This window comes from Anomaloglossus baeobatrachus, chromosome 6 (assembly GCF_048569485.1).
Source record: "Anomaloglossus baeobatrachus isolate aAnoBae1 chromosome 6, aAnoBae1.hap1, whole genome shotgun sequence".
NCBI classification, from domain to species: Eukaryota; Metazoa; Chordata; class Amphibia; order Anura; family Aromobatidae; genus Anomaloglossus; species Anomaloglossus baeobatrachus.
This window is the reverse complement of record NC_134358.1, coordinates 176362915-176382308: the sequence shown is the minus strand read 5'-3', so window position 1 is coordinate 176382308 and position 19394 is coordinate 176362915. Positions and strand designations below refer to the sequence as shown.

The 19394-nt window shown below is 45.0% G+C and overlaps 1 protein-coding gene across 2 annotated transcripts in view; it reads left to right on the top strand.

Moving 5' to 3' along the window:
- The window catches only part of LAMA1 (laminin subunit alpha 1), a 306682-nt gene that overhangs the window by 158793 nt on the left and 128495 nt on the right, over positions 1-19394 (top strand). For both annotated transcript variants that reach the window (XM_075314522.1, XM_075314523.1), the window contains exons 16-22: positions 203-313; positions 1867-1994; positions 3513-3599; positions 5811-6022; positions 12255-12361; positions 12509-12689; positions 17212-17348. In XM_075314522.1, coding sequence (XP_075170637.1) covers positions 203-313; positions 1867-1994; positions 3513-3599; positions 5811-6022; positions 12255-12361; positions 12509-12689; positions 17212-17348 — 963 coding nt within the window. The remainder of the gene's footprint in view (positions 1-202; positions 314-1866; positions 1995-3512; positions 3600-5810; positions 6023-12254; positions 12362-12508; positions 12690-17211; positions 17349-19394) is intronic.

Below are 19394 nucleotides of genomic sequence, written 5' to 3'. Positions count from 1 at the left end.
AGATAGATCACTGAACATCTGAATTATTTATTATGGTTTTCCATTGTGCCAGAAAAAAATCTTGGCTGATTATTTTGAAAAGCTTTCCAGAGATATTAAAAAGTCAAGTTTTCATCGGTGTATTACTGTTCTGTGTTCTATCTCCTTTACATTTGTATAGTCTAGTTCTAAATAACGGTTTTATGATGACTATCTTTTCTAGTCTTGTATACCGGGATACTACAGAGTTGGAGGGACCCTTTTTGGTGGCATTTGTCAACCTTGTGACTGTAACGGCCATGCAACTGAATGCGACATCCATGGTGCATGTTATGTAAGTAAGAAATAAAGGCCTCATTGCTTAGAACCAGATAATGTGACCTCTACCGCGTGTCAGTGTCACTGTTATGTGCTCGATGAAAGTGAAAATAGTGATCTCAAATGGGTGCTGCCATGTTGATGGAATGCCAGTCTTCAGGTGAATATCCTTTATTAAGACAACGCGTTTCAGGGACGATCCATCCCCTTCATCAGGTTAAGGCAATCTAAGCACTCTTTCCTTCTTTTTAGCAATGTGGGAAATGACACATAGAAGCCTCTAAACATTTAAGTCTCTAAACATTTAACTCTCACATGCAACATACCACTGGTATTATCCAATCCATTTACCAATGTTCAGATCAATACTACCCAAGAAATCCTACCCAAGGTATAAAAGATTAATTTACATAAATAAGCAGATGAACATATTAATATAAATACCTACACTATTCCATGAAATTATTTCAACATAATAATATCCACACAATTTTGTAAAATATGTACTATATATATGTGTGTATATATATATATATATATATATATATATATATATCTACATGATGCAAAATATATGTGAAAAATAAAAAACAGTTGCACACTGCAAAACCACAAAAATACTCTACCTAATAAAGAGATTTTTTGGAGGTATTTAGAATATTAGAATGGCCATTGTAATACTAGCCCTGCGCCACTTCACGGCACCCTCCTTTGCTCCTTTTGTCCCTGCTTAAGGGTTACTCATCCTCTTTCCACATTGTTTTCAATGGTTTTATCAACAGCCATTTTCTTGTGATTTTTTTTGTTTGTTTCATGCATGTTTTTGTACATCTCAATAAACATTGTTATACTTTTGCACAATTTGTTACTCTGGTTCTCCTGTTTTTGATGACTTCTGGCTCCAAAGTAGATAATTTAAAAATCCAGAAAGACTCCATATAAGCCCATGTGCACATTTTTCATGCGTTTTAACATAAAACTGCATGCCTATCCTGCATGCCTATCCTTATTTTACTTGTATCCTTATGCAAGTAAAGTCAATGAGAATTCTGAAGTGTCATGCACCCGTTGCTTATTTTTCCATTGCAGATTTGGTGCAGAAAATAATCTACAGTGTCTCAATTCTTTTAGTGTTTTTGCCAGCGTTTTTCCACCCCAAATGCATGAAAATCACATTTAAAAAATGCATCAAAAACGCCTGTTTTTTTCTGCCAGGAGTTGCAGGTTTGGTGCAGAAATTTCTACAACCAAATACTCAGCGTGTGCACATAGCCTTAATAAGTTTCTGAAATCTACCCAAAGTGTTTCCAGATACATGCCCTAACAGTGTAAGCCTCAATTGCTCTGAATTTCTTCTGTGTTCATAAAGAAAATGCCTGCTGTTTGCTGACACAGTGTATGAGTCCACATATACCTGTATTCCATACATTGCAGTGAGGCCATAGATAGTCATGTTCTTAATGTATTTCTTAGATATTTCAGTGCACATTCTAAGTGTAATGTCTTTTCTAATGAGAAAGTTTGTTTTACCACGCATTTTAATACCATGTGATAATGTTTATTCTCCAGGGCTGTCAGCACAACACTACAGGCCCGCACTGTGACCAGTGTCTGCTGGGCTTCTACGGGAACCCCACTGACGGCACACCCAATGATTGCCAGCCATGTGCCTGTCCTTTGACCATCTCCTCCAATAAGTGAGAAATTTTCCTTTAACTACCAGATTTTATTCACCTTAATCCCTATTTAAAGGGAACCAATCATCAGGATTTTCCTATATAACCTAAAGCCAGTGCTGTACTGGCATTATCAGGCTGATTTTATACATACCTTTTGTCACGCTGTACTCTAAGATGTACAATAGCAGTACAGCGCAGTAATGTGGGACTGAGAGGAAACTATCTGAGAAGGTAGTTAGCTGGTAAACCACTAGGGGGCGTAAAAGTGGAGGAAACGTATGAGCAGGGAATTCCCTAGCAGAGGTAATACTAGTCAAGCTCACCAGATGGCAGTAGAATCGTCAGAAAGCCGTGTCACAACATGAGGTCTTGTAAGTACACAAGGGCAAAGTCTAAACATAGTCAGAGGGAAGAAAATAGTCAGTAGCCGGGAAATCAGAGCCTAGAAGCGAGGGGGAGTGGGAAGACAAGACAGAATTAAGGTAAACAGATAAGGAACGAACAGGGAGACAGCAGGAGAGACACTGATGGAAACAGACAACAGAGGAGGTTACCAGGTCAGGTGAACACGGAGGTCAGGAGGGGGCAGGGCAGACAACAGGTCACTCAAGAGCAGAACACAGCAGAGCCAGAAGTATCACTGGCGAAGTCCAAGAGAAACAGTGCCCTAATAAAGCAGCCTGACCTCCAGAACGAGGCAGAAAGGATTAACCCCTAACGTGACTTGCATCAGAAGTGAAACTAAAAAAAAGGCTCAGCTCCAGCTGAGCCAGGAGTCAATCATGACACCTTTATTAGTGAGCTTGGATGTTTAGGTTTTGAAATCCAAGAAAGTAAAGTTTATAAAATCTTCAGCTTCTTGAGTGACAGCAGCAAAAGAGCAAATCATATATTCATAGTTATTCCCTCCCCCTGGTAGAATTAGCATAAGTTTTATACCATCGATTCACTTTTTCACTTGCAGGACCTGTGTGAGGTCATAGCCATGTGACCAGAAGGGGCGGGGCCTCAGCCAGCAGAAAAATGTTGCTTTGTGATATCAGCTTTGTTGGCTGAGGCCCCTCCCCTTCTGGTCACATGGGTATGACCTCAGCACAGGTCCTGCTAGTCAAAAAGTGAATTGATGGTATAATACTTATGCTAATTGTAATGGGGGATGGGATAACTATGAATATTCCCCCTGCTATTATCTGATCCTCAGCTGCTGTCACTCAAGAAGCTGCCGATTTTATAAACTTTACTTTCTTCGATTTGAAAGCCTAAATATCCGAGTTGACCACTACAGGTATGTATAGAATCAGCCAGATAGTGCCAGTGTAGCACTGTTTTTAGCTTATCTACGAAAATCCTGGTGATTGGTGAGCTTTAAGGTAATAGATTTCTCTCATACGTAGGGGTAATCATAGCCATACTGAGGTCACCAATAGTGACGGTTTACTGACTATCTTTGATGAAATATTACTGCTTAGAATGGAGAGAAAACTATGCTTTGCTTCGTCTTCTTTTTTTAATGATCAATATTTCCCATTTTTACAGTTTCAGCCCAACTTGTTATCAGTCCAGTGATGAAAACCTTGTGTGTGACAAGTGTTCTCCTGGCTATACAGGGACGCGATGTGAGAAGTATGTATTTTTTGTATTATGCAAACTTTTTTCCTACCTTTTTGTTGCTGCTGTTTTGTCCTTTTATTACCGCCAATGTTCATTTATTTTTTTAATATTAAAAGGAATTTTTTTCCAAAAGAAAAAAGACTGCCTGCATTGTTGGTGTCATGATCGTTTGACTGGTACTCTGATGTTGCTTGTTATGTGACCACTGCCTAAAGCCTACTTTACACGTTGCAATTTCGCATACGATATCGTATCCGATTTGCAACGCCCCCATCGTATGTGTGGCACGTTCAATTTGTTGAACGTGCCGCACAAACGATTAACCCCCGTCACACTTACTTACCCGTCCATACGACCTCGATGTGGGCGGCGAACGTCCACTTCCTGGAGTGGGAGGGACGTTCGGCGTCACATCGATGTTACGCGGCAGCCGGCCAATAGAAGCGGAGGGGCGGAGCTGAGTGGGACGTAAACATCCCGCCCACCTCTTTCCTTCTGCATTGTGGGCCGGGAGCCGCAGGACGTAGGTAAGATCTGTTCATCGTTTCCGGGGTGTCACACACTACAATGTGTGCTATCCCGGGTACGATGAACAATCTGACGTGCAATTCTAGAGAAAGGTACGATGTGTATGCTATGAACGTTTTAACGTTCAATCGCAATCGCACGTACCTGTCACACACTGCAATGTAACTTATGATGCCGGATGTGCGTCACTTACGACGTGACCCTGCCGACACATCGTAAGATACATTGCAGCGTGTAAAGCAGCCTTTAGTCATGGCCAAATGCTTTTTATTGCGTGTGCTGTTGTTTTAGCCTGATGTGACGTCACATTGCTGGGCTGATTGTGTAGTTGACCATCCCGCTTCCGCTTTTACAATGCGAGCGAGGGGTTCTACTCTTCAATGGAGAAGTGTCTGCTAAATTCAGAGCAGGGGCGGACATATAATTTATGCAACCTGTGCAGCTACGCAAGGGCCCAAAAGATAAGGGGACCCATTTCTACCTCCAAGGAGGCGCAATTGTGCATTATGTTGATATTTTGGCCTGCAAAGGGCCCATATATTGTTCCTGCATAGGGACCGCTCTTCTCTCTGTATCCGCCAGTGATCCAGAATAATTATTTTCTGATCATGTTCATGCTCATGCAGCATTTTTGTATATGTTTTTTTTTATTTGTCTGTAATCACTTTTCTTTGTCATTGGCTATCCATTCTAATACACCCTAAGGGCTGAAACACATTTCCGTTAAAAAAACGCACGTGCCGCGAGACACGTATTTACCCTGCGTGTTGCAAGTACGTGTCTCGGGTACGTGCGGTCCACGTGTGTTCTACGTGTGCTATCCGCAATAGCACACGTAGAACCGGCAATTTGCATACTCACAAGGTCCGCGCTGTTGTCCGTGGTGCTGATCTTCGGTCTTCAGCCCTGCCGTCTCCCCACTGCTGCTGCTGCCGGCCGCAGTGAAGTGAATATTAAATGAGCATAATGAGCGGCGGTCGGCAACAAGTGGCAGCAGCGACAGAGACAGGAGGGCTGGAGAAGGTGAGTAAATGTGTTTTTTTTTTTTTCACTGACACGTGTGTTTTCTCCGGTGCGTGTCACACGGGACCGCATCCACACTACATCCGTGTGGTACGGGTGCGGGCCGTGTGACACCCGTGCTGCCGGAGAAAATGTGGACATGTCAGCGTGTAGAAAAACGCATAACGTACAAACGCACACGGACACACGTTCCGTGTGGTTTTATGTGTGTGTGCCTGCTACAATAGGGTCTCATTGCTGAACGTGTCTACGTGCCGCCGATACGTGCAAAAAATATCAAACACGTGCCGGCGGCACGGATGTGTGTCGCAGGCCTAATGTAGCTTTCTAATACTGTAAGTAGACTACTTTCCTTGTACAGTCAAGCGGTGTAAACCACAATTATTTCCCGGGTTGACCCCTGCCCTACACGTCTTGTGACTCTTCACATTTAATAATGGAGTAAATTAGTGCACATGATATTAGACCATATTGTGAGAACAATCCTTATTTCTAATCAGCCCCATGGATTCATGCGTGCTATGTCATATGCTCTTAATATATTGACTATTTTGATGTATGAATGGTGCTGCCCATAAACAGGGGATATTGATTTGCAGGTCATTGGCAGATCATTTTTGCAGGATCAGTTGTTAATCTGATCAGGTCTGACCCTCTCTGTATTCATTCTAGGTGTGCAAATGGCTACTTTGGAAACCCATTACTGCCTGGTGGATCCTGTGTTCCCTGTGACTGTAATGGCAATATTGACCCATTCATAGATGGACATTGCGATTCATTGACTGGAGAATGTCTTAGATGCATTGGTAATACAGCAGGGCGACATTGTGAACGATGTGAAGATGGTTTTTTTGGTGATGCCATCTTGGCAAAGAATTGTACTGGTAGGTATTTGTAGAACCCATCAAAAACATGTAATTGGAAATAAGCTGAATTTTACTGTCCAAAAACGTTTGTGTCATAGAACTATGTTTATATTAATCATAGGCAGACATTGAGAACTTGGGGCTCCTGGGCAAGAAATGTTTTATTCCTGTCCTTTTTATGGAACCAGAAATGCCATGTAGATGCCAGTCACATACTAGACATATGTCACATAAACACAAGCCATGTAATAGATACATGGCATGCAAACACTACTCATGCACTAAACACATGCCGCATAAACAACAGTTATGAATTGTGCCGCCCCCGCGACAGCCAACGGGCTGCTCGGATCTGGATCCGCAGTGGCTTGAGGGGTCTCCGGACCCGAGGCGGGGTCGCACAGCCTCTCGAAAATAAAAAGGGGGTAGAAAGGGTGGATTGGATAATGTTCGTGACGCCACCCACGGTTCGTGGTAAAGATTGGGATACCACCGCTGCTACGTTTAGGGGATAGGGGAGCACCCGGGAGCGATGGAATGGCAGCTTTTGATGTTAACCCCTCCGTGGGCAGGGGAAGGTGTCCCGGGGCTCGGTGCTGTCAGGCTGGGGACCCGTTGGGAGCAAAGGGGCACAACATATTCACACAGTCCAGAGATGCTGACACTGACACTAGGTAAACCAAAGTCTTGAACGTCCTGCAGCCTTAGTCCGAACACGTTGGGTCCGTGCCCTTTTGGCATTGCTGGTTGGTCTGAAGCCTTGTCCCTTGGCACCATGTTTACCCTTGGTGGATCACTTTCACCTAAAACTACTCGGGTCCCGCTCACCTGCGTGGCTAGCAGAGTGAGCTTGCTCTCAGGGTTCACGCTTGAGATTTTCTGGACGGTTTTGTGAAATCCTATCCCTATTGTTGTGCTAGTACCCCGATTTTGGAGTGGGTGGAGAGCGGTTCATGAAGATTCCATTCCCGTCGGGTGAATTACTGGGCTGCATGAAGCTACTTCCCAGCTTAGGGTCCGCGTACCCCGTCGTGCCCTGGCCCCTGCCCGATTGTAGCACAAGGCCGCCAGTTTTCCCTCCATGGCAGTACCGTGCCCCCTGTCACTACCCCCTGCGACCGGGGTTCAGGCTCCTTCCAGGCCAGACTAACGTCTGGCACCTGGGACGGTTACAGGAGCCCAGCTCCGCAGCATGACCTTTCCTGTCACTGCTCACTGGCACTTCTCTCCAACTACTCCTCTCTCTCACTCCTGACACTTCTGGCCCTCCTTTTACCATCCCTCCATCTGGGCGGCCCTATTCCCCTCAGGCTGCCCAATGGGTGTTTGGTGGGTGTGGTGCAGAGTGTTTCTCAGGATTTGTGTACACCTGTTCTTAGCAACACCAAAGGGACAGGACCCGTAACCAAGGAGGAGTGGGTACCATGCAGAAGGGAAGATTGCACAGCACCCTTGTGACGACCTGATAGGCCAGGGCATCACACATTAAACACAAGTCACATAATTGTCAGTCATGCACTAAACAGTTCCATATATATATGCAGGTCATGCACTAAAAGCGTGCCACATAAAGATAAATCACATACAGGGGAATACATAGAAATCATGGGACCCCATAGCAGAGTCAACAAAACAAAATAGTAAAGAGATTGTCCACTACTTAAACATTGATGACTTAAGGCCCTGTCACACACAGAGATAAATCTGCGGCAGATCTGTGGTTGCAGTGAAATTGTGGACAATTAGTGCCAGATTTGTGGCTGTATACAAATGGAACAATATGTCCATGATTTCACTGCAACCACAGATCTGCCAAAGATTTATCTCTGTGTGTCCTTAATCCTTAGGGCGGCTTTGCACGTTGCAACATCACACGTGCGATGTCGGTGGGGTTAAATCGAAAGTGACGCACATCCGGCGTCACTTTCGACATCGTTGTGTGTAAATTCTAGATGATACGATTAACGAGCGCAAAACCGTCGTTATCGTATCATCGTTTCAGGCTCCGACTTTTCCATAATTATGCTGCCGCGACAGGTATGATGCTGTTCCTCGTTCCTGAGGCAGCACAAATCGCTGTGTGTTACGCCGCAGGAGCGAGGAACTTCACCTTACCTGCCGCCGGCGGCTCTACGGAAGGAAGGAGGTGGGCGGGATGTTTACATCCTGCTCATCTCCGCCCCTCTGCCGCTATTGGCCGCCTGCTGTGTAACGTCGCTATGACGCCGCACGACCCACACCCTTAGGAAGGAGGCGGGTCGCCGGCCAGAGCGACGGTCGCAGGGCAGGTGAGTGCATGTGAAGCTGGGATAGCGATAATTTTCGCTACGCCAGCTATCACAAGATATCGTACCTGCGACGGGGGCGGGTACTATCGCGTGCGACATCGCAGCATCGGCTTGCGATATCGCAACGTGCAAAGCCCGCCTTAGGATAGGTCATCAATGTCTGATCAGCCAGGGTCCAACACCAGTCAGCTGTTCTCAGGGTCGGCGGCTGGAAATGCTCAGTTCTGGAGCTGCCCCATCTTCTGATAGTGTCCAGGGTCGGGTACTGCATATTCAGTGATTCATTGATTTGAATAGGAGGCGTATATGCAGTACCCGGCCACTTTCAGAAGACAGAACTGCTCCAGAATTGAGCATTTCCGGCCACCTGCTGCTGCCGCCAGCTCTGAGAACAGCTGATAGACGGGGGTGCCAGGTGTCAAACCTCGGCCAATAAGACATCGATGACGCATCCTAAGGATAGACCATCAATGTTTAATTAGTGGGCATCCTCTTTAAAATTAAGCAGAGTCACAGAAGAGCATGTCTCACAACTTTGCAGCTCTTATAAAGTAATTTCCTCCTACTGAAGCCCCTTAATGTTCCCACAATTAAAATACCCCTTTCATAGCCTCCATAAAGTATAATGCCAAAAATGTGCCCCCCAAGCACAGTATGATACCCCAAGAGTGAATTTCTACACAGTACCCTCCACTTGCACAGTTTGTTGACCCTACATTATCTCTTTCCCCTCAAGGTATGATATTCCGATAGTGACCCTAACAGAGTATGATGTATAACGGCCAGGGTCGCCAACAGGGCATTACTACTGAGACTGGTGTAGGGGACCTGGTGAAGAGGGGGGGCCCGGCTGAGCCAGGGACAATTACATAGCTTTATTAAGCCCCGGGCCAGGCGAACTCCCCCCCCCTCTTCACCGCCCCCAAACAGTCACAGCCTCAGCAGAGGACCCCGGCACTGTTGCTTTTGCAAATATAGACGTGGCTAATTTGCATCGCATGCAAATTAGCCATGTGTGCTGGATATACCGGGTATGCAGCTGTATACTCGGTATCTGGGGGGTGAGGCAGGCGGTGCAGCAGCCCCGGGCGCAACTGCGAGGGCTGTCGGGCTGCCTGATGCGGCAATGTGAAAGTCTGCCCGGGGGCTGCGTTTGCGGCCCCGTAGTGCGAGCCGGTTATTCTCTGTCACGCTGGGGCCATTACTCGCCGGTCAGTGATGAGGGCAATCTAACCTGTTATCCGGAGGTCCGGGGGGCCCTGGTCAGATCGCCCTCATCACACGCTGCGTGCCAGGCAGGGAGCGATCCTGCAGCTCCGCACAGTCAGTGCAGGCAGCGGAACGCAGGAATCTCTCCTCTGTTCCCTGCCCGGCACTTTCTCCGTGACACACGCGGCGCGCCCTGATGACGTCAGTGCTGCGCACGCGTGTGTCATTTCAAAAGTTCCTGCCCGGCTGGCAGGAAAAGAATCAGCACAGCGGGGCCTTCACAGAGAGAAGCAGTGGCGGGAGCCCCTAGGAGAACAGCCTCGACGCAGCCAGGGCCTGTACAAGAGAAGACGCAGCTCGGCGGGGGGCCCATACGGAGGTGCCTGAGGAGGGACAGGTGAGTGGTGACAAATAACCTGAGGAGGGTACAATGAGGTCCAAAAGTTTGGACACACCTCATTCAAAGAGTTTTCTTTATTTTCATGACTCGGAAAATTGTAGATTCACATTGAAGGGATCAAAACTATGTGGAATGAAATACTTAACAAAAAAGTGTGAAACAACTGAAAATATGTCTTTTATTCTAGGTTCTTCAAAGTAGCCACCTTTTGCTTTGATTACTGCTTTGCACACTCTTGGCATTCTCTTGAGGAGCTTAGTCACTGGAAATGGTTTTTCAACAGTCTTGAAGGAGTTCCCAGAGATGCTTAGCAATTGTTGGCCCTTTTGCCTTCACTTTGCGGTCCAGCTCACCCCAAACCATCTCGATTGGGTTCAGGTTTGGTGACTGTGGAGGCCAGGTCATCTGGCGTAGCACCCCATCACTCTTCTTCTTAGTCAATTAGCCCTTACACAGCTTGGAGATGTGTTTGGGGTCATTGCCCTGTTGAAAAATAAATGATGGTCCAACTAAACGCAAACCGGATGGAACAGCACGCTGCTGCAAGATGCTGTGGTAGCCATGCTGGTTCTGTATGCTTTCAATTTTTAATAAATCCCCAACAATGTCAGCAGCAAAGCACCCCCACACCATCACACCTCCTCCTCCATGCTTCATGGTGGGAACTAGGCATGTAGAGTCCATCCGTTCACGTTTTCTACAAAGACACGGTGGTTGGATCCAAAGATCTCAAATTTGGACCAAAGCACAGATTTCCACTGGTCTAATGTCCATTCCTTGTGTTCTTTAGACCAACCAAGTCTCTTCTGCTTGTTACCTGTTCTTAGCAGTGGTTCCCTAGCAGCTATTTTACCATGAAGGCCTGCTGCACAAAGTCTCCTCTTAACAGTTGTTCTAAAGATGAGAAGGTGTGTCCAAACTTTTGGTCTGTACTATATATATATATATATATATATATATATATATATATAGATATACACAGTATATATGTATACAGTATATATGTTTTTCCAAGAGTGGTGGCGGACTGGGGACAGTTTGCGGGGTGGAGGCGGAGCTGGGGTGGAGCCTAGGTGGAGCCTCAAGGGAGCCCCAAAATTTTGCCAGTATGGGGCCCTGAAATTCCTATTGGCGGCCCTGATAACGGCCCTCCATACACTATAATAGGTCTTACATACCTCCTTACAGTATGATACCCAACCCTCCACACAATTTGATGGCCCCTCCACTTTCTATCATAGTCCACACACAGTATAATGGCCCCAACTAGCCCTCTAAGCAATATAATGGCCCACACATAACCCTCTAAACAGTATAATGGCCCCCCACATAGCACTTTAATCAGTATAATAGCCCACACATAGCCCTCCAAACAGTATAAATAGCTCCCACACAGCCCTGAAGGGGCCCCGACATAGCCCTCCAAACTGTATAATGGCCCCCAACATAGCCCTACAAACTGGATAATGACCCACATTGATCTAAAAACAAAAATATCTCCTTGTTCCCCTACTCCTCCAGTCTCTGCATTGTGTGATCTACTGTTCAGCAAAGCGGGCGCGATTTAATGACATCATTGAGCAAGCTGCGCTGAGTCGTCAGACTTGAGACGAACAGGGAGAATGAAAGACGAGGGAGTTTATGACTCCCTCCACCATCACTGCTTTCAACTGTATCCGAAAACCAATAATGACGGGAGGGAAGCTTGCACCAGTTCTCCCCGACCAATGAGCCCCAAAGTGGCCACGTGGTCTGCCGCTATTTGCAGTATGCCATTGATCACATACTCACAAGACACATGCCACATAGAAGCAGTCATGTACTGGACCCTTACCACATGGAAGCCACTCATATAATAGACACATTCCACCTACATGCCAGTCACACGTTAGACACATCAAGTTCATGCACGTCGCTCTCTATTCTAAGTGCATATTTCAGTCACTCATGCACTGGACATGTTAACACTAACATCACTCATTACATGCATCCTAAATACCTTTTAAGTATCACTCACATTGTTACACTTACCTTCTTCAGCAGGTAGGATAGAGGCAACCTCTCTTTTCTAATATCGCTCCTGGCTAAGTCCTGCCAACTTCCCCGTGAGTCCCACCCATCAATGCTTCTAAGCCCCGCCCACTCATAATTTGCGTATTTTACCTAAATTCCCTATTCTTTCACTCTTCTGTCCTCCCCGCCTCTCTGCCATCTCCCCTGCTGCACAGGTATATTTGCCTCTGATTTTAATCATCTGTTATCTCTCTGTTGTTGTGTAAACATCACATATATGAATGCGTTTATGCATATATGTAAGTTTATAATGAGTATTTTTTTTTTAATTTATTTTAAGCATGCGGCTGCCACCCAAATAGCTCAGTCTCTGCAGTTTGCCACCATGAAACTGGTTCATGTACCTGCAAACCTAATGTATTTGGGAAACAATGTGATCAGTGTGAGGTAAGAGATACACTTTTGTGCATAGATTTTTGAATTATTTCTGTTCATTTTAAAAGCAAATATACAGTAATTGGACTTTCACCATCGATTTCTATGTATTTTCTTTCTCAGTTTGTGGTAAGTTTATCTTGATTTTTTTCTCCCCAGCCTGGATTCTACAGCTTGACGTCTGGGCTCGGCTGTCTTCCATGTAACTGTAGCCAATCAGGTTCAGTCTCTGAAGTGTGCAATGATGCTGGGCAGTGCCCGTGTGTCACTGGCGTGGCAGGGGACAAATGTGACGTCTGTGCTCATGGGTATTATGGATACAAGAATGGTGGCTGCACACGTACGTTTCCACATGTGTCTGTTTAATTGGAATTTTGCAGTCATTATTGTATTTTGATAATCTGACCAGTGCATCATGTGAAAAAGGTTTATTGGGTCCATGGAGGAGGTGGGGCTGATTCTTTCCATCCCTAACTATTGACTGTTTCATGGGGCTGCGGAGCCTTTGGTAACAGATACAGTCATATGAAGAAGTTTGGGCACCCCTATTAATGTTAACCTTTTTTCTTTATAACAATTTGGGTTTTTGCAACAGCTATTTCAGTTTCATATATCTAATAACTGATGGACTGAGTAATATTTCTGGATTGAAATGAGGTTTATTGTACTAACAGAAAATGTGCAATCCGCAGTTAAACAAAATTTGACCGGTGCAAAAGAATGGGCACCTCAACATAAAAGTGACATTAATATTTTGTAGATCCTCCTTTTGCAAAAATAACAGCCTCTAGTCGCTCCCTGTAGCTTTTAATCAGTTCCTGGATCCTGGATGAAGGTATATTTGACCATTCCTGTTTACAAAACAATTCCAGTTCAGTTAAGTTTGATGGTCGCCAAGCATGGACAGCACGCTTCAAATCATCCCACAGATTTTCAATGATATTCAGGTCTGGGGACTGGGATGGCCATTCCAGAACATTGTAATTGTTCCTCTGCATGAATGCCTGAGTTGATTTGGAGCAGTGTTTTGGGTCACTGTCTTGCTGAAATATCCATCCCCTGCGTAACTTCAACTTCATCACTGACTCTTGCACATTATTGTCAAGAATCTGCTGATACTGAGTTGAATCCATGCGATCCTCAACTTTAACAAGATTCCCGGTGCCGGCATTGGCCACACAGCACCAAAGCATGATGGAACCTCCACCAAATTTTTCTGTGGGTAGCAAGTGCTTTTCTTGGATTGCCGTGTTTTTTTGCCTCCATGCATAATGCCTTTTTGTATGACCAAACAACTCAATCTTTGTTTCATCAGTCCACAGGACCTTCTTCCAAAATGTAACTGGCTTGTCCAAGTGTGCTTTTGCATACCTCAGGGGACTCTGTTTGTGGCATGCTTTCAGAAACGGCTTCTTTCGCATCACTCTCCCATACAGCTTCTCCTTGTGCAACATGCGCTGTATTGTTGACCGATGCACATTGACACCATCTGCAGCAAGATGAAGCTGCAGGTCTTTGGATGTGGTCTGTGGATTGTCCTTGACTGTTCTCACCATTCTTCTTCTCTGCCTTTCTGATATTTTTCTTGGCCTCCCACTTCTGGGCTTATCAAGAACTGTACCTGTGTTCTTCCATTTCCTTACTATGTTCCTCACAGTGGAAACTGACAGTTTAAATCTCTGAGACAACTTTTTGTATCCTTCCCCTGAACAACTATGTTGAATAATCTTTCTTTTCAGATCATTTGAGAGTTGTTTTGAGGAGCCCATGATGCCACTCTTCATAGGAGATTCAAATAGGAGAACAACTTGCAAGTGGCCACCTTAACTACCTTTTCTCATGATTGGATACACCTGCCTATGAAGTTCAAAGCTCAATGAGGTTACAAAACCAATTTAGTGCTTTAGTAAGTCAGTAAAAAGTAGTTAGGAGTGTTCAAATCAAGAAATTGATAAGGGTGCCCATACTTTTGCACCAGTCAAATTTTGTTTAAATGCGGATTGCACATTTTCTGTCAGTACAATAAACCTCATTTCAATCCAGAAATATTACTCAGTCCATCAGTTATTAGATATATGAAACTGAAATAGCTGTTGCAAAAACCCAAATTGTTATAAAGAATAAAGGTTAACATTAATAGGGGTGCCCAAACTTTATCATATGACTGTATGACCTCTTAATGCTTTACATGGCATTGTTCAATTGTGCAGTAAAGATCACTGAAGAAGCCTCAGTCTGGGCTACAGCACAATTGGCAGGGGTGTCGGCAGTTAGGCTTCCATCAGTATAATAATGAGGATTTGTTCTATGGATATATAGATAAAAGGTTACAGCAGCACATAATGCGAATCTGGGGTATCCAGGTACACGTCTCATGGTTGCTCATGGTACACTAAGCAACTTTTAAAAGTTCAGAAATAAAAGAAGAGGAAACAGCACTTCTATCTTAAAGGGGTTGTCCACTACTAGGTCATCCGCTTCTGATTCCACATGTTTCCCCCAGGTAAAATAAAAAAGCCTATGCTAATGTAGCACCCAGAGATATGGGGTACTTGGTTCCAGGCAGAGTCTCTATTAGGAATGTTGCGGTGGTGGCCGTTACCCGGTTCTGTGCCCTGGACCTTTTTTGTAATGGGGATATTTACAGGGGAGATTATGACCATGTTCACTTGTGACGCCACTTGCGGTGTTGCGGTTAAGTGTAGGGAGCCGCCGCTGCAGAATGTCTCTACTGGGGCTGATGGTATTGGCAGCTAGTATGGTAGTCCCTCCGCAAGTAGGGTTTTGCCCCAGAGGGTGTATGGTGCAGTGGCCATCGGAATTAGGTAGTCTACACAGATGTTCAGTGAAACTGGTTTACTCACTTTCTGCAGAAGATGTTAACTGGTTGCCCGAGGCCGGCTAGTTTCGCCTCCAGGTCCCCTTCGTCCCAGTGCCATTCTGGTTCTCTGGTACCTTCTTCACCTGGCACCTGTCTCTAGTAAGTGGGTCCGCGTGGTATAGAACAACTGGGAGTCACCGTTCTGTGGTTTGTCCACTTCTGTCCTCCTGACGGTAGTGTGAACCCTGTGGGGTCGGAGTCTCTGGTCCTGTGCTCGGTTCTCCCTTTGCTACTGAGTCTTTGGATTCTTTAGGGTCAGCAAGGTCCTTGATGGTCCCCTTGCTGTGCAGGTGTTAAAAGGTCGGCTTTAAGCTCTTTCCTGTCCTAGGGTCCTGTACCCTGTCGGTGCGTAGTTCCGGGAGTACTCCACCGTACTCCATCGGCAACCACTTCTCCGGGGTATCAGGTTACCATTAACACAAGTCAGGATGTCACTTTGCTTCCACCTTCACACTCCTGCAGTCTGACACTTTCAACAGTCACACCCGTTCTGTCTCCTGTCTTCCTGACTACTCTCCACAGTCTGCCCCTCCCACCTGGTGAACTAGTGGACTGGAGTGGCTCCACCTCTAGGCGGCCATCCATTGGTCCCACCCAAGCTATGTACCATTGTATGGGGGATTGTTGGGGAAAACTAGGATTACCTGGGTTTTTGGTGGTACTGGCACTGGGGTTCTGGGTCCCTAAGAGAGTAGGCCCTGCATCCTTGTGGGGATGCAAAACCTTGTAGCCCCCTGATGGTTTCAGGGGCGCTACAGTAACCTCCCACATAGGTGCTGTTCCAGCGTTGCCGCAGTTGACGTTCCCAGGGCTCACGTGCGGTTGTGATGTCACGCCAGCCCCGCGTCCAGTCAGCGCTGGCTTCAGACCAAATGAGTTCATCAGCAGGGGACTAATGTCATCCTTGCATGACACTTGGCTCACGCTGGCAGCACAGCAGGAGTCGAGTGTCATGCGAGTGTCACTGCGACTGAGGTCCGATCATGCAATCGGACCTCAGCTGCAAGGGGCAGGTCGGCACAAAGAAGGGGAGGGGCGGTGCTGAGTAGGGGTAGGCCGGCATGGAGTGGGTGAGGGAGAGATTTATCCGTAGCTGGCTATTGCGATTCTCGCCCTGCATTTGCCATACAGCAGTGTACCACGAGTGCAGTGCGATCTTTCTCTCACCCCGAAAACTTGAATGGGTGCAAGAGAAAACAGGATCGCATTACAATCACAGCATGCTGCGATTGTTTTCTCAGTCCGATTGGGGCCGAGAAAATAATCACATAGGCTAATATTGGTCCAAGTGGAATGCGATGTTTTATTCCACTCAGTCCGATTTTCATGCTGTGTGTCTTAGGCCTAACACTCAGTTCCTGTTTATTGCTCCTTTGGTCCAAAGGTGGGGAGACAGAAGCCGGCCCTGATTGAACGTCACATGAGCCCTGGGAATGCGAATTAAGGTTCTGCTGCAATGGTGCTGATACGGGAGATGAGTATAGGTTTTTTTTTACCTGGAGGAAACATGTGGAATCAGAAGGGATTGTCCTAGTAGTTAACTCCTTTAATCAAATGTATTTGTAGTTTAATATTCCCAATATGCGACGTTTCGGCTTACATCCCAGCCCTTTCAGGCAGTCTTGAGTACATTTGATAAAGATGGGGGTGCCGTCTCCTCTTCCTCTTTTTACCTGAAGGATAGTCTATCGATTTTTTGAAACCTGGATAACAAAAACATAATTGAACAGAAAGAAAGTTATTTTATTCCATGCATTTGTTTATTTATGTAGTATGCGGAGCTCCAGCTTATGTTACGTACACACACATAGTTTTTGATGCAGTTTCTTTGTCCAAATCATATCTATGGCCAGTTTAAAAGAATTATGTTTTAGAGTAAAATTGGTTTTATTGATTTTAATTCCTAATGGATACATTCTCCAGAAGATGTAGTATACTTTATGTTTTAAGCTTTCTGTAAACTCTTTGTGCTTTTCTCTAGCTTGTGACTGTGCTCACACACAGAATAACTGCAACTCAAGAACTGGTGAATGTATTTGCCCTCCAAACACGCATGGACCCAAGTGTGAATACTGTGATGCCAACTACTGGGGCCATGATCCCGAGCTTGGATGTTTGGTATGAAATCGTTTTGCTGATGTTCGGAGATGTTTCTCCAGAGATCCTGTTTGAGATGTTCAAATCTAAATCCATCAAATGGTAGAAACCGAACTGCGTGGGTTCTAAGTCAGATCTCTTATTGTCTAACTACCCGGGGTACACTTTCATTTTCACATGTTTGTTAAACCAGATGTAGGCTACTTGAAGCAAACAGCCGTTTTAAGGAGCTTTGTATTCCTTGGATAATTAAAGTGTTTGCCCCCCTTGCACCAAAGTTATTCTTAAAAGTCTTAAGGCCCCTTTACACACTGAGACTTTCTAGCGATCCCACCAGCGATCCCAACCTGGCCGGGATCGCTACAAAGTCTCTGGTGAGCTGTCAAACAGGCAAACCTGGCCAACGATGCAACAGCGATCCGGACCTGCAGAACGACCTAGCTAGTCTTTGGGGACGTTGTAAAGCAGCTTTTTGAAAGGGAAGTCGCTAACAAAGTCGCTGTAAAGTCCTTTTACACACTGAGACTTTGCTGCACAGCAGGAAACAAAGGACCAAAGAATGGTCCTGAACGATTTGTAGCGATCAGCAACTTCACAGCAGGGGCCGGGTCGCTGATGTGTTTCACACACTGCAATGTCACTGGGGAGGTCGCTATTGCGTCACAAAACCGGTGACGTTACAGCGATGTCGTTTGCGATGTTGCAGTGTGTAAAGCCACCTTCAATGTGGTATAAGAAAAACTATACACACCTCATGGATAATCGCTGTTCCTCCATGTTCCCTACTGTGTTCCCTGCCATTCTGCTGCTATCACCATCCAGCAGGGGGCATTATGTGGCTGCTGCAGCCAATCAGAAGCCACTAATGGGCAGAAACCTTCTTATTCCACACAGTAACAAATGCTCAGGAGTCCGGCTGGTTTTGAATGGGTATATAGTTTATTTTTCTTAAACTATCCTGGGCTGATTATTATAACTTAATAAATTAGTGAGCAAAGTATAAAAAAGTAAAAAACGTGTGGGGTAGCAATATAATATACATATCTTTTACTATAGGCACTCAATGGTAAGAAATCTAAAAGTCTTCTAAGATCACAAGTATAGATAATGTGGATGGAAGATCTATGAATTTTCCTCTTACTAAACAAGGCACATAATTCAATCTGACTGCAATATACACATTTTCATAACTTTTATTTACTTCTTACTAAGCAGACTCTATAAAGGTTACATATAAGAAAGGACAGACTAGGATACAGTATATAGCACCATTTCAGTCCCATAATGTGACTGTGACAGAAGCTTTTAGCTGCTTTGGAGGAGAAAAGAACAGACTGCATCTGTGAGAGATGTAATGACACCCTGCTGGGATCTCACTGCAGAGAGATTACCAGTTGCTTAACCCCTTAAGGACGAAGCCAGTTTTGTACTTAATGACCAGGCCATTTTTTGCAATTCTGACCAGTGTCACTTTATGAGGTCATAACTCTGGAACGCTTCAACGGATCCCGGTGATTCTGACATTGTTTTTTCGTGACATATTGTACTTCATGATAGTTATAAATTTAGAACGATATTTTTTGCTTTTATTTGTGAAAAAATCGGAAATTTGATGAAAATTTTGAAAATTTTGCAATTTTCAAACTTTTAATTTTTATGCCCTTAACCCAGAGAGTTATGTCACACAAAACAGTTAATAAATAACATTTCCCACATGTCTACTTTACATTAGCGCAATTTCTGAAACAAAATGTTTTGGGGTTAGGAAGTTAGAAGGGGTCAAAGTTCATCAGCAATTTCCCATTTTTTCAACAAAATTCACAAAACCATTTTTTTAGGGACCACATCACATTTGAAGTGACTTTGAGAGGCCTAAGTGACAGAAAATACCTAAAAGTGACACCATTCTCAAAACAGCACGCCTCAAAGTACTCAAAACCACATCCAAGAAGTTTATTAACCCTTCAGGTGCTTCACAGGAACTAAAGCAAAGTGGAATGAAAAAAAGCAAAAAATAAAATTTTACCTAAAATGTTGCTCTACCCCAAATTTGTTCACTTTTAGAAG